Source organism: Salvelinus fontinalis, chromosome 4, assembly GCF_029448725.1.
Source record: "Salvelinus fontinalis isolate EN_2023a chromosome 4, ASM2944872v1, whole genome shotgun sequence".
NCBI lineage: Eukaryota > Metazoa > Chordata > Actinopteri > Salmoniformes > Salmonidae > Salvelinus > Salvelinus fontinalis.
Window position 1 is genome coordinate 68,298,969 of NC_074668.1, and position 12,639 is coordinate 68,311,607.

The 12,639-nt window shown below is 42.5% G+C and overlaps 1 protein-coding gene across 5 annotated transcripts in view; it reads right to left on the minus strand.

Moving 5' to 3' along the window:
- The window catches only part of LOC129854277 (lysine--tRNA ligase-like), a 28,133-nt gene that overhangs the window by 13,911 nt on the left and 1,583 nt on the right, over positions 1-12,639 (minus strand). The window contains exon 1 of one of the 5 annotated variants that reach the window (XM_055921144.1): positions 8,588-8,703. The exons of 1 other annotated variant lie outside the window; for it this stretch is intronic. In XM_055921144.1, the coding sequence (XP_055777119.1) occupies positions 8,588-8,688 (101 nt within the window). In that variant the 5' untranslated portion in view covers positions 8,689-8,703. Of the gene's footprint in view, positions 1-476; positions 586-8,587; positions 8,704-12,639 lie in introns of those variants that run through there. 3 more of the 5 variants (XM_055921143.1, XM_055921145.1, XM_055921142.1) reach the window with 3 other exon arrangements.

A 12,639-nucleotide genomic window follows, 5' to 3' on the forward strand; every position in this document is an offset into this window, starting at 1 on the left:
TAAAGCTGACTACTTCAATGTTTCCCCAAATATATAGCATATCTGTATGACCTGAAAGGTTGGTGAAGTTGGCAAGCACCTCATTATGGTAAAGCCAAAAAGGCAAACACTTATTCAGCTAAAACGTGGTTTTGTCAATAAACCTAGATGAAAATAAGGAACTTCAGGTCAGCAAATTACCTGGGTAATTTATACGGTGCAATATGGATTTTGTAGTCATCACCATTCACAGAATAGGATGAAGAGCATGCATGTGCGATACGTCGTTTAAACAGTAAAGACCATTGGAATGTGTGTGCACATTCTCAATGGAACACTTGTTTATCCGATCTTTATCCGATCTGATGCAACTGTGTTCAACAATATCCTACAAATTTTATCGAATAATAACACGGTAGTGAAACACACACCATCAACGTGTTGCACACATCCTCTTAGATTATTTCCAATATAAGAGTGAATCGACATTGGCTTACTTTTTGCTGAGTTCATTTGCGTCAGCCATCTTCCTCTTGCTGCAAGCGAGATCAAGGCCGACACACAACTGTACGCAATGACGTCTCAACGCGCGAGGGCATCAGTCTGACGCAAGACGCTGCGTAAAAGTAGGGTTCCGCACTCAGACCACCAGGGGATCATATGAGTTTATTTTGTTGTTTCAAGTAACTCCATGGGTGGAGTTCATTTATATATTCGTTGAAGAACACAGATCCTTTACTAATTATAAATGTCTAATGCGAATATTAAAATACATGTCAATATGTGATCATATTCATCTGGTTTCTGAGCATCCTTTCTTCCCTCGCTCTCCTCCCTTCATAATTTTAGAACATGTTTTGGATGGACAACTAGGGTATGACCACAATGCATTTAATTGATGATTAGTTATGTTACTCTTCAAACGTAATTAGATTGATCTGCTTGTGATTTTGACATTTCAAATCTTTCACGCTATGGGAAATTCATGTCTGTGTCTCCTGAACAACAAAAGTTGATCAATGCAAAAATTGAACCAAAACCAAACATCAGAGTGGGTACATAAATTAGACAAAGGAAAACGTATCATCTATCTTTATTAATATAGATACCAGCAGGTTTACATAAGTATAACTACTAGGGATGCACAATATATCGGTAAGCATATCGGAATCGGACAATATTAGCTAAAAGCAGTCATTTGCAGTCATTTGGAAGAGTAAGAAAAGTTCAGCGAGGCAACTCATAGGCGAAATCCTTTAACGTCAAGATAATGGATTCATTGCCCTTGACAATCAACTATTCTCTGTCGTGGATGATGTTGGCTTTTGCCGACTGTTCGAGCACTGGTACACACTACCAAGTAGGTGCTATTTTTCAGATGTTGCTCAACCAGAGTTACACATTATTGTTGAAACTCACATCCATGAGCTACTTGCTATGGGCGTCACTGCTATTAGCTTAACGACTGACATTTGGACCAGCAATGATGTCAGCCCCATGCGCATTATGAGTCTGACAGCACAGTGGGTCAACGAGGATTTCCTACTGAGGAAAGCCGTATTGCATGCTCAAGAATGTGCTGGTTCTCATACCACTGCTGCCATTTCAATGGCATTTGAGAACATGAACACTCCTAGCTCCATTCGAACAACTGACTCAAGAAATAAGGTCAACTGCATCGGCAGCAGACGTGATACCCTGTCATGGCATTGAAACGCCTGATCAACAAAAATGCCAACACAGACCGTCGGGTTAAAGTACTCTACTAGAGGCTGTGAACAAGCAATTTGGTGGCACTTTCTCTGAGTCGCTACTGTGTCGCCGCCATGCTCGATGCTAGGTACAAAGACCGCTACTTCGATGCAGACAAGAAACAGGGTTTACGTGAAATGTTACAGACACAGCTGGACAAGATGGAAATGGATACAGTGACAGTGCGCACCGTGGAAGAGAAGCCACGGACAGACAGAGCTGAAACTTCACTGCTTGACATTTATGATGAAATCCTGGTTGAGACTGAACAAATTAACAATGAAACAACACAGCAAGTAAGTGAAAGAAATACGTTTTGATTATGTTTTACTGGTGATGGGGACATACGTAAATGCCAACAAAATAACGTTTTGGTCAGTGTGTGTGTTTCAACTATTTAACTGTACTAGAATGCCTAAAAGGCAGCTAAAATTTAACATTTCGGTTATGGGTATAGTTTTTTGGCAAGGAAAATATCGAATATCGTATCAGCCAAAAATGTCATAACTACAAGAATATACAAATGCCCCAACAAAAGCAAAAATAAATGTTATATAGATTCATTTTTTTAAAGGTAATATTTAACAGTTGTTCACATGGTAGCTAAAAACACATAGGCGATATGCACTCCCCATGCTATCAACAGGTTCAATAATGATCACCAGAAAAAAAATGACAAGTTTGTTTGAATTAAGTGAAATGTGTTTGTCTTGGTTGACAAAAGCACAATCATAAAAATAAAATAAAAAACCCAGTGGCACACAGTATCAATACTATTCAAAAAAGCTACATAAATAACTCATAGAATTACAATGTTTCGTTATAGTTTCCCCTTTGCAATGAACAATCAAGAGAGGCTAAATAGATAACATATATATTAAAAAAGTAACAGGTACACACTACCGTTCAAAAGTTTGGGGTCACTTAGAAATTCTTGTTTTTGAAAGAAAAGCCATTTTCTTGTCCATTAAAAAAACATCAAATTGATCAGAAATACAGTGTAGACATTGTTAATGTTGTAAATGACTATTGTAGTTGGAAATGGCTGATTTTTAATGGGAATATCTACATAGGCATACAGAGGTTCATTATCAGCAAACATCACTCCTGTGTTTCAATGGCATGTTGTTAGCTAATCCAAGTTTATCATTTTAAAAGGCTAATTGATCATTAGAAAACCCTTTTGCAATTATGTTAGCACAGCTGAAAACCGTTGTTCTGATTAAAGAAGCAATTAAACTGGCCATCTTTGGACTAGTTGAGTATCTGGAGCATCAGCATTTGTGGGTTTGATTACAGGCTCAAAATGTACAGAAACAAAGAACTTACTCTTGAAACTCGTCCGTCTATTCTTGGTCTGAGAAATGAAAGCTATTCCATGCGAGAAATTGCTAAGAAACTGAAGATCTCATACAACGCTGTGTACTACTCCATTCACAGAACAGCACAAACTGTCTCTAACCTGAATAGAAAGAGGAGTGAGAGGCCCCAGTGCACAACTGAGCAAGATGACAAGTACATTAGAGTGTCTAGTTTGAGAAACAGACACCTCACAAGTCCTCAACTGGCAGCTTCATTAAATAGTACCCGCAAAACACCAGTCTCAATGTCAACAGTGAAGAGGCGACCCCAGGATGCTGGCCTTCTAAGCAGAGTTGCAAAGAAAAAGCCATATCTCAGACTGGCTAATAAAAAGAAAAGATTAAGATGGGCAAAAGAATAGACACTGGACAGAGGAAATCTGCCTAGAAGGCCAGCATCCCGGAGTCGCCTCTTCACTGTTGACATTGAGACTGGTGTTCTGCGGGAACTATTTAATGAAACTGCCAGTTAAGGACTTGTTAGGCGTCTGACCATTTACATTTACATTTACATTTAAGTCATTTAGCAGACGCTCTTATCCAGAGCGACTTACAAATTGGTGCATTCACCTTATGACATCCAGTGGAACAGCCACTTTACAATAGTGCATCTAGATCTTTTAAGGGGGGGGGGGGGGGGGGGGGGGCAGAAGGATTGCTTTATCCTAGGTATTCCTTGAAGAGGTGGGGTTTCAGGTGTCTCCGGAAGGTGGTGATTGACTCCGCTGTCCTGGCGTCGTGAGGGAGTTTGTTCCACCATTGGGGTGCCAGAGCAGCGAACAGTTTTGACTGGGCTGAGCGGGAACTGTACTTCCTCAGTGGTAGGGAGGCGAGCAGGCCAGAGGTGGATGAACGCAGTGCCCTTGTTTGGGTGTAGGGCCTGATCAGAGCCTGAAGGTACTGAGGTGCCGTTCCCCTCACAGCTCCGTAGGCAAGCACCATGGTCTTGTAGCGGATGCGAGCTTCAACTGGAAGCCAGTGGAGAGAGCGGAGGAGCGGGGTGACGTGAGAGAACTTGGGAAGGTTGAACACCAGACGGGCTGCGGCGTTCTGGATGAGTTGTAGGGGTTTAATGGCACAGGCAGGGAGCCCAGCCAACAGCGAGTTGCAGTAATCCAGACGGGAGATGACAAGTGCCTGGATTAGGACCTGCGCCGCTTCCTGTGTGAGGCAGGGTCGTACTCTGCGGATGTTGTAGAGCATGAACCTACAGGAACGGGCCACCGCCTTGATGTTGGTGGAGAACGACCGGGTGTTGTCCAGGATCACGCCAAGGTTCTTAGCGCTCTGGGAGGAGGACACAATGGAGTTGACCAAGGCCCTTATCTCCCGATTGCTCAGTTTGGCTGGGCAGCCAGCTCTAGGAAGAGTCTCAGTGGTTCCAAACTTCTTCCATTTATGAATGATGGAGTCCACTGTGTTTTTGGGGGCCTTCAATGCTGCAGAAATATTTTGGTATACTTACAAATCTGTGCCTCGACACAATCCTGTCTCAGAGCTCTACGGACAATTCCTTTGACCTCATGGCTTGGTTTTTGCTCTGACATGCACTGTCAACTGTGGGACCTTATTCAGTCAGGTCCATAAGTATTTGGACAGTGACACAGTTCCTGCTTGTTCTTGGGGCTATTTGCCTTCAGTTTTGCCTTCAGCAAGTGAAATGCATGCTCAATTAGATTCATGTCAGGTGATTGACTTTGCCAATGCAGAACATTCCACTTCTTTACCTTAAAAAAATAATTGGGTTGCTTCCACAGTATGCTTTGGGTCATTGTCCATCTGCACTGTGAAGCACCGTCCAATGAGTTTTGAAACATTTGGCTGAATCTGAGCAGATAATATAGCCCTAAACACTTCAGAATTAATCCTGCTGCTTTTTTCAGCAGTCACATCATCAATAAATACAAGGGAACCAGTTCCATTGGCAGCCATACATGCCCACACCATAACATTACCTCCACCATGCTTCACAGATCAGGTGGTATGCTTCGAATCATGAGCAGTTTCTTCCCTTCTCATCATTCTGGTACAAGTTATCTTTGTCTCATCTTCACATAGGATGTTGTTCCAGAACTGTACAGGCTTTTTAGCAAACTAATCTGGTCTTCCAGGTTTTGAGGCTTTTTTGGCAAATCAGATGGTTTACATCTTTTTGAGGCTTTTTTAGGCAAACCAATGGTTTACATCTCTGTATTTACTATGGTGAAGTCTTCTCTTGATTGTTGACTTTGACACAGATACGCCTACCTCCTAGAGGGTGTTCTTGATTTGGCCAACTGTTGAAGTGTTTTTTCTTCACTAGGGAAATAATTATTGTCATCCACCACAGTTGTTTTCAGTGGTCTTCCAGGCCTTTTAGTGTTCCTGAGCTCACCAGTGGGTTCTTTCTTTTTAAGAATGTACCAAATAGTTGATTTGGTTACACATAATGTTTTTGCTATCGCTCTGATGTTTTTGTTTAGATTTTCAGCCTAATGATGTCTTGCTTCCCTGGCAGTGACAGCTCTTTGGACTTCATATTGAGGGTTAACAGCAACAGATTCCAAATGCAAACGTCACACTTGAAATCAACTCTAGACCTTTTATCTGCTTATTTGTAAATTAACTAATGAGGGAATAACACACACCTGGCCATGGAACAGCTGAGCAGCCAATTGTCCAATTACTTTAGTCCCTTAAAAGGGGGGGAGGAACATATAAAATGTGCTGTAATTCCAATTTGGATGTAAATACCCTCAAATGAACGTCTACACTTTCAGCTCATTATTTAATTTCAACTCCAATATGCTGTGGTAGACAGCTAAAATAATAATAACTTGGTCAATGTCCAAGAAACATCTCAAGGATGATCAATGGAAACAGGATGCACCTGAGCTCAATTTTGAGTCTCATAGAAAAAGGGTCTGAATACTTATGTAAATAAGGTATGTTTTTTATTTTTAATACATTGAGACTGAACAAATGAACAACGAAACAACACAGCAAGTAAGTGAAAGAAATACGTTTTGATTATGTTTTACTGGTGATGGGGACATACGTAAATGCCAACAAAATAACGTTTTGCTTCCAGAGGCAGTTTGAAACTCAGTAGTGAGTGTTCCATCCGAGGACAGACAACTTTTACACGCTACTCGCTTCAGCACTCAGTGGTCCCATTCTGTGAACTTGTGTGGTCTACCGCTTGGCAGCTGAGATATTTCCACCAAACAATAACAGCACTTACAGTTGATTGGGGCAGCTCTAGCAGGGCAGAGATTTGACAAACTGACTTGTATGGTAGAAAATTACGAGATTATGTTTTAATACTGTTTATGCATCGAATACGGTTTCTCAGTACTCCCTCATTGGTGTCTACTGAGTTGGCCTCTGGGGTTTGAGCTAGCAACTGATTTAAGATTGTCTTGTCCTCCCTCAGAGCCTGGTATTTTGGTGTTTGTGTACTCTGAGGTTCCAGGGAGGAGATGGCTCTGGTATAGACAGCTGATAAGAATAACCTTGTCTTAGGGGCCAAACTTTGGTTTCTATACAATTAGAACAGTTTTCACATTAAATTATATCTGGCTGGGGGTTACACCTTTCTCAAACACTACACTGGTTACCTTGTAACCCCACTTCTGAGAAAATGGCCCTTGAATGTTTTGGTACACCTACTGGAGAGCTCTTTCTCTATACCCATTCAGCAGCGTTCACACCCTCTTAAGCCTTAGCCCCACCCATCTCTTTAAGGATTCACATGTGAGGCCATGTGCTAAACAAACAAAGTTTTCAAGACTTAAAGTAGTGAAAGTAGTAGCAAAAAGTATTAGTACACTTTATCTATTCCTTGGCCTATATCCTAATCTGACTTTGGTGCAGGTCATGTTGTTCTTCACATTACCATCTCTGGTCAACACACACTATATATCAAATCAAAGTTTGTCACATGCACAGGATACAGAAGGTGTAAAAGCTACAGTGAAATGGTTACTTGCATGTCTGCTTTTGCAATATCAAAAATAGAACGTGTCCAGATTAAAATATTTTATTATTAGATGATGCTTACCCAGACACACTTGTCTAAATTGATGGTTCATGTGAAAGAAATGCTATAACCACCCCCCAGCCACATATAGCTAAGTGGATGGGTCACAATTGTCTAGACATGTACACATGTTCATGAAATACATGCATTGGACAAAGGTATATGGACACAACCTTCAAATCAGTTGATTCAGCTATTTCAGCTACACCCGTTGCTGACAGGTGTATAAAATCGAGCACACAGCCATGCAATCTCCGTAGACAAACATTGGCAGTAGAGTGGCCCGTATTGAAGAGCTCGGGGACTTTCAACGTGGCACTGTCATAGGATGCCACCTTTCCAACAGGTGTCGAGAAAATTCTAACCAAGTGAGAGAGACTCTGAAGTAATGACAAACAATCATCTGGTGATCGCTGAGAACCCCGAAACAGAGTTGTGTTAAGATGGCAAAGATACAACCTCTTAGTCTACATGACAAATAACATGTGTGGAATGGGTCAAAGGGTGAGGTTTTGTATTTGATATAGATATACCATTTTGTAGTCTGTGATTTTATCCAATGTAAAAAAAACAAAAACACGCTTTCTGGTGTGTCCTGTCTACTTAGTGTTTGAGGGGTTTTTTTTTAACAAGAAAAATCATGCGCTCTGATTTGCCTAATATAAGTAATAAAAAATTATAGTATTTTTTACTTCTGAGAATTAAGTATACATAAAACCAAATACTTAGACTTTTACTCAAGGAATACATTTTACTCTGACTTTCACTTGAGTCATTTTCTATTCGGGTAACTTTACTTTTACTCAAGTATGACAATTGGGTACTTGTTCCACTGAGTAGGAAGAACATTTTCACTTTCATTCTGAGCTGAACAGTCAGACCACGTAGCCTAGAAGTAGCTAGCTAAATACACTAGCTAGCAAGCCATCCCATTACAGAAGTGAGATTATAGAATAATGCAAAATACTGATGAGTTCAATGTTTCTCCACATAAATAGCACATCAGTATGACCTGAAAGGTTGGTGAATTTGGCAAGCAACTCATTATGATAAAGCTAAAAAGGCAAACACTTCGTTAGCTAACCTACAGGCAAACACTTGTTAATCAACCTACATGAAAACAAAACTTCAAATCAGCAAATAACCTTGGGTAATTTGTACAATGCAATATCGGTTTTGTAGTTATATCCACTCACAGAATAGGATGAAGAGCATGCATACGTGTACATTAAAGGACTGCAAGCAGCACGTGCGATAAGCCGCTTGAACCTAATGGACCATAAGAATCTGTATGTACATTCGCTATGGTACACTTATTTTTCCATCGCGCTTTATCCGATCTGATGCAACTGTGTGCAACAATATCCTACTGCTTTTATCGAATAATAACACGGAAGTGATCCACACACACCATCAAAGTGTTGCACACGTCATAAATGATGTCCAATAAACGAGTGAAACGACAATGGCTTACTTTTTGCTGAGTTTCTCTGCATCCACCTCGGTAACGTCTGCCATCTTATTTTTCTCTTTCGCTAGGCTTTGTCGAAGGTTGGCATCCAGGTTATGGTGCATTACCGCCACCTACTGTACTGGACTGTGGGCCAGAGCAAGGGAGAAACTAACGTCTACCTGCCAGCCACGTTTCTCTTAAAAAAGATTTACAAATATTTGAGACAATATTAAATGACGTTCTACTCAATATACTCTTTAAACTAATTTCCTGTATTCCCTTCTCCCCCATACCAGATCTCAGCCTCTCTCTTTCCCTCTCATACTGCCCACACTGTATCAATACATGCTCCACTATCTCCGTTTCAAAATAAAATAAAATAAAAATGTATTTGTCACATGAGCTGAATACAACAGGTAAAATGCCCTTAACCAACAATGGCGTTTTAATTAAAAGAATATAGTTAAGATTTTTTTTTACTAAATTAACTAAAGTTAAAAAAAATAATGTAACAAAATAACAATAACAACGCTATATACAGGGAGTACCGGCTAGTAGAGGTAACTGAGGTAATATGTACATGTAGGTAGGGGTAAAGTGACTATGCATAGATAATAAACAGTGAGTAGCAGCAGAGTAATAAAAAGGGTGTGTCAATGCAAATAGTACGTTTTATGGTTTGGGGGTAGAAGCTGTTAAGAAGCCTTTTGGATCTAGACTTGGCGCTCCGGTTCTGCTTGCTGTGCGGTAGCATAGAGAACAGTTTATGACTAGGGGGGCTGGAGTCTGGCAATTTTTATGGCCTTCCTTTGCCTGGTATAGAGGTCCTGGATGGCAGGAAGCTTGGCCCCAGTGATGTACTGGACCGTACTCACTACCCTCTGTAGCGCCTTGCGGTCGGAGGCCGAGCTGTTGCTATACCAAGCGGTGATGCAACCAGTCAGGATGCTCTCGATGGTGCAGCTGTAGAACAATTTGAGGATCTGAGGACCCATGCCAAATCTTTTCAGTCTCCTGACTGGGAATAGGTGTTGTCGTGCCCTCTTCACGACTGTCTTGGTGTGTTTGGACCATAATAGTTTGTTGATGATGTGCACACCAAGGAACTTGAAGCTCTCAACCTGTTCCACTACAGTCCTGTCGATGAGAATGGGGGCGTGCACTGCCCTCCTTTTCCTGTAGTCCACGATCATCTCCTGGCAATAATCACACTTTCCTGTTGAAGGCTTTCCTATCAAATGTAAAGTCTTATTCAACTGGCTGTTTCCCAGCCTTAATCTAAAAATAGCCTCCTCTCTTCTGTCCCTTCCTACTGTCTTCCCCTCCCCAACATTCCTATATACTTGCAATAAATGCCTGCCCTTAGTATCTCTATTCCACTGCTCCTGCCATCTCTGCATCATCACTGTCCATATCAGGGTTTTTTCCTCTGCCTTGCTCATTGAAACTACAACATCAACATCCCCGAACAAAGTGCTTCTATAGCCAGTACATCAACTGTCTCTTTCCCCTCCACCCCCACATGGACTGGAACCCAAGTAAATCTTATCTGTATACCCATCTATCTAATCCTGCAATGGGCTTGTAGTACATCATAAAGCAGGTCTTGTCTGCTACGTGATCTAAAGGACTGAAGACTCATCAACACTGCACATGAATCAGAGCAAATAACTACTCTGTCTGGCTTGACTTCCTCCATCCACTGCAAGGCCAACAGTATGGCCATCAGTTCTGCCGTATATAGAGCTAGATGATCTGTAATATGTTTCCTGAATGCCACCCCACATTCCTGCACTACAAATGCTGTCCTTGGATATTTTGAACAATCTGTGTAAATGGCCACAAAAATCCTGATACACAGTATCCAGATGTCTCTTAAACAAATCAGATATATCAACACCCTCCCTATCGTTCCGTAGTCTCTCCAACACTTCTAGGTCAACTACTGGAGACGGAGTAGCCATGCTGGGTTTACAGGAATAGCTACCGTTGGACTAAACTCCCTTCCATTCATCTCCCTCGCCTGAGTATTACCCACCCACCCAATGCTTGCGCTCTGTCCTCTCTCATGTTCCCAGCATGCCTGCAAAATCCCTTTCGCAGGATAAGACACCCCATGTCCCTGTAGGTTGACCCAATAATTCAGCTGCTGTTTACAAATCTGCAATAGCATATCCCTCATCTCCACCTGTATTGCAGACACTGGGGAGGTCCGAAACTCCCCACTGCATATTCTGAGTCCTTGCCCCTGTATGACATCTAGCCTTTCCAATGAGGTCTGGGCTGTCGAACCATACGCTATACTGCCATAGTCTATTACAGATCAGATCAATGCAACATGCATGGTCCTCAATGAGGAACGCCCAGCCGCCCACTTCTTCCCCATCAGACAGCCAATGACATTTAGCACCTTCTTACATTTTCCCACCACTCTCTCCATGTATTCTGCCCAGGTCAGCCTAGTGTCAAAGTACACCCCAAAGAACCTGAAGGCCCCCACCCTCTCCAAGTTTCTCCCATATACTGTAACCTCAAGCATACCTCATCTCCCACCTTCCTCCTGGTAAAGAACACTGGGTTTTCTCTACAGAAAACCTGAATCCCCACATTAATGCCCACCGCTCTACCTCATCCAATTGCTTCCTGTACCTTCCTGACTATGTATGGCACATTTATTCCCCTCTTCCATTAGGCCCCATTTGCAAATAACGACCTCCAAATATCACGCCGTACCTGAGAGTAAACATCATTGATCATGAATGAAAACAACAAAGGCCTAATTACGCTCCCCAGCGGTGTATCGTTATCCACCAGGTAGCTGCCTTGTCCTTCCCATCTGGACAAGAGGAATACCTAAGTAAGAATGCTGTTCATGAACTATAGCTCAGCCTTCAACACCATAGTTACCTCCAAGCTCGGGCCCAGGGTCTGAACCCCGCCCTGTGTAACTGGGTCCTGGACTTCCTGAAGGGCTACCCTCAGGTGGTGAATGTTGGAAACATCACCTCCACTACGCTGATCTTCAACACAGGGGCCTGACAAGGGTGCATGCTCAGCCCCCTCCTGTACTCCCTGTTCACCCATGACTGCGTGGCCACTCACACCTCCAACTCAATCATCAAGTTTGCAGACAACACAACAGTAGCAGGCCCGATTACCAACAGTGACGAGACAGGCTACAGGGAGGAGGCGATTGCCCTGGCGTAGTGGTGCCAGGAAAATAACCTCTCCCTCAATGTCAACAAAATGAAGAAGCTGATCATGGACTTCAGGAGACAGCAGAGGGTGCACGCCCCTATCCACATCGACATGACTGCAGTGGAGAAGGTGAAAAGCTTCAAGTTCTTTGGACTGCACATCACTGGCAACCTGAAATTGTCCACCCACACAAACAGTGTGGTAAAGAAGGCACAACAGTGCCTCTTCAACCTCAGGAGGCTGAATAATTTTGTCTTGGCCCCTAAAACCCTCACAAACTTTTACAGATGCACAATTGAAAGCATCCTGTTGGGCTATACCACCCATTGGTACGGCAACTGCACTGCCTACAACCGCAGGGCTCTCCAGAGGGTGGTGCGGTCTGCCCAACGCATCACCGGGGGCACACTGCCTGCCCTCCAGCACCCGATGTCACAGGAAGGCCAAAAAGATCATCAAGGACATCAGCCACGGCCGGTTCACCCCGCTATCATCCAGAAGACGAGGTCAGTATAGGTGGCTCAAAGCTGGGACCGAGCGACTGAAAAACAGCTTCTACCTCAAGGCTATCAGACTGTTAAATAGCCATCACTAGCTGGCTACCACCCGGTTACTCAACCCTGCACCTTAGAGGCTGCTGCCCTATGTACAGTTGAAGTCGGAAGTTTACAAACACTTAGGTTGGAGTCATTAAAACTTGTTTTCAACCACTCCACAAATTTCTTGTTAACAAACTATAGGTTTGGCAAGTCGGTTAGGACATCTACTTTGTGCATGACAAGTAATTTTTCAAACAATTGTTTACGGACAGATTATTTCACTTATAATTTACTGTATCACAATTCCAGTGGGTCAGAAGTTTACATACACTAAGT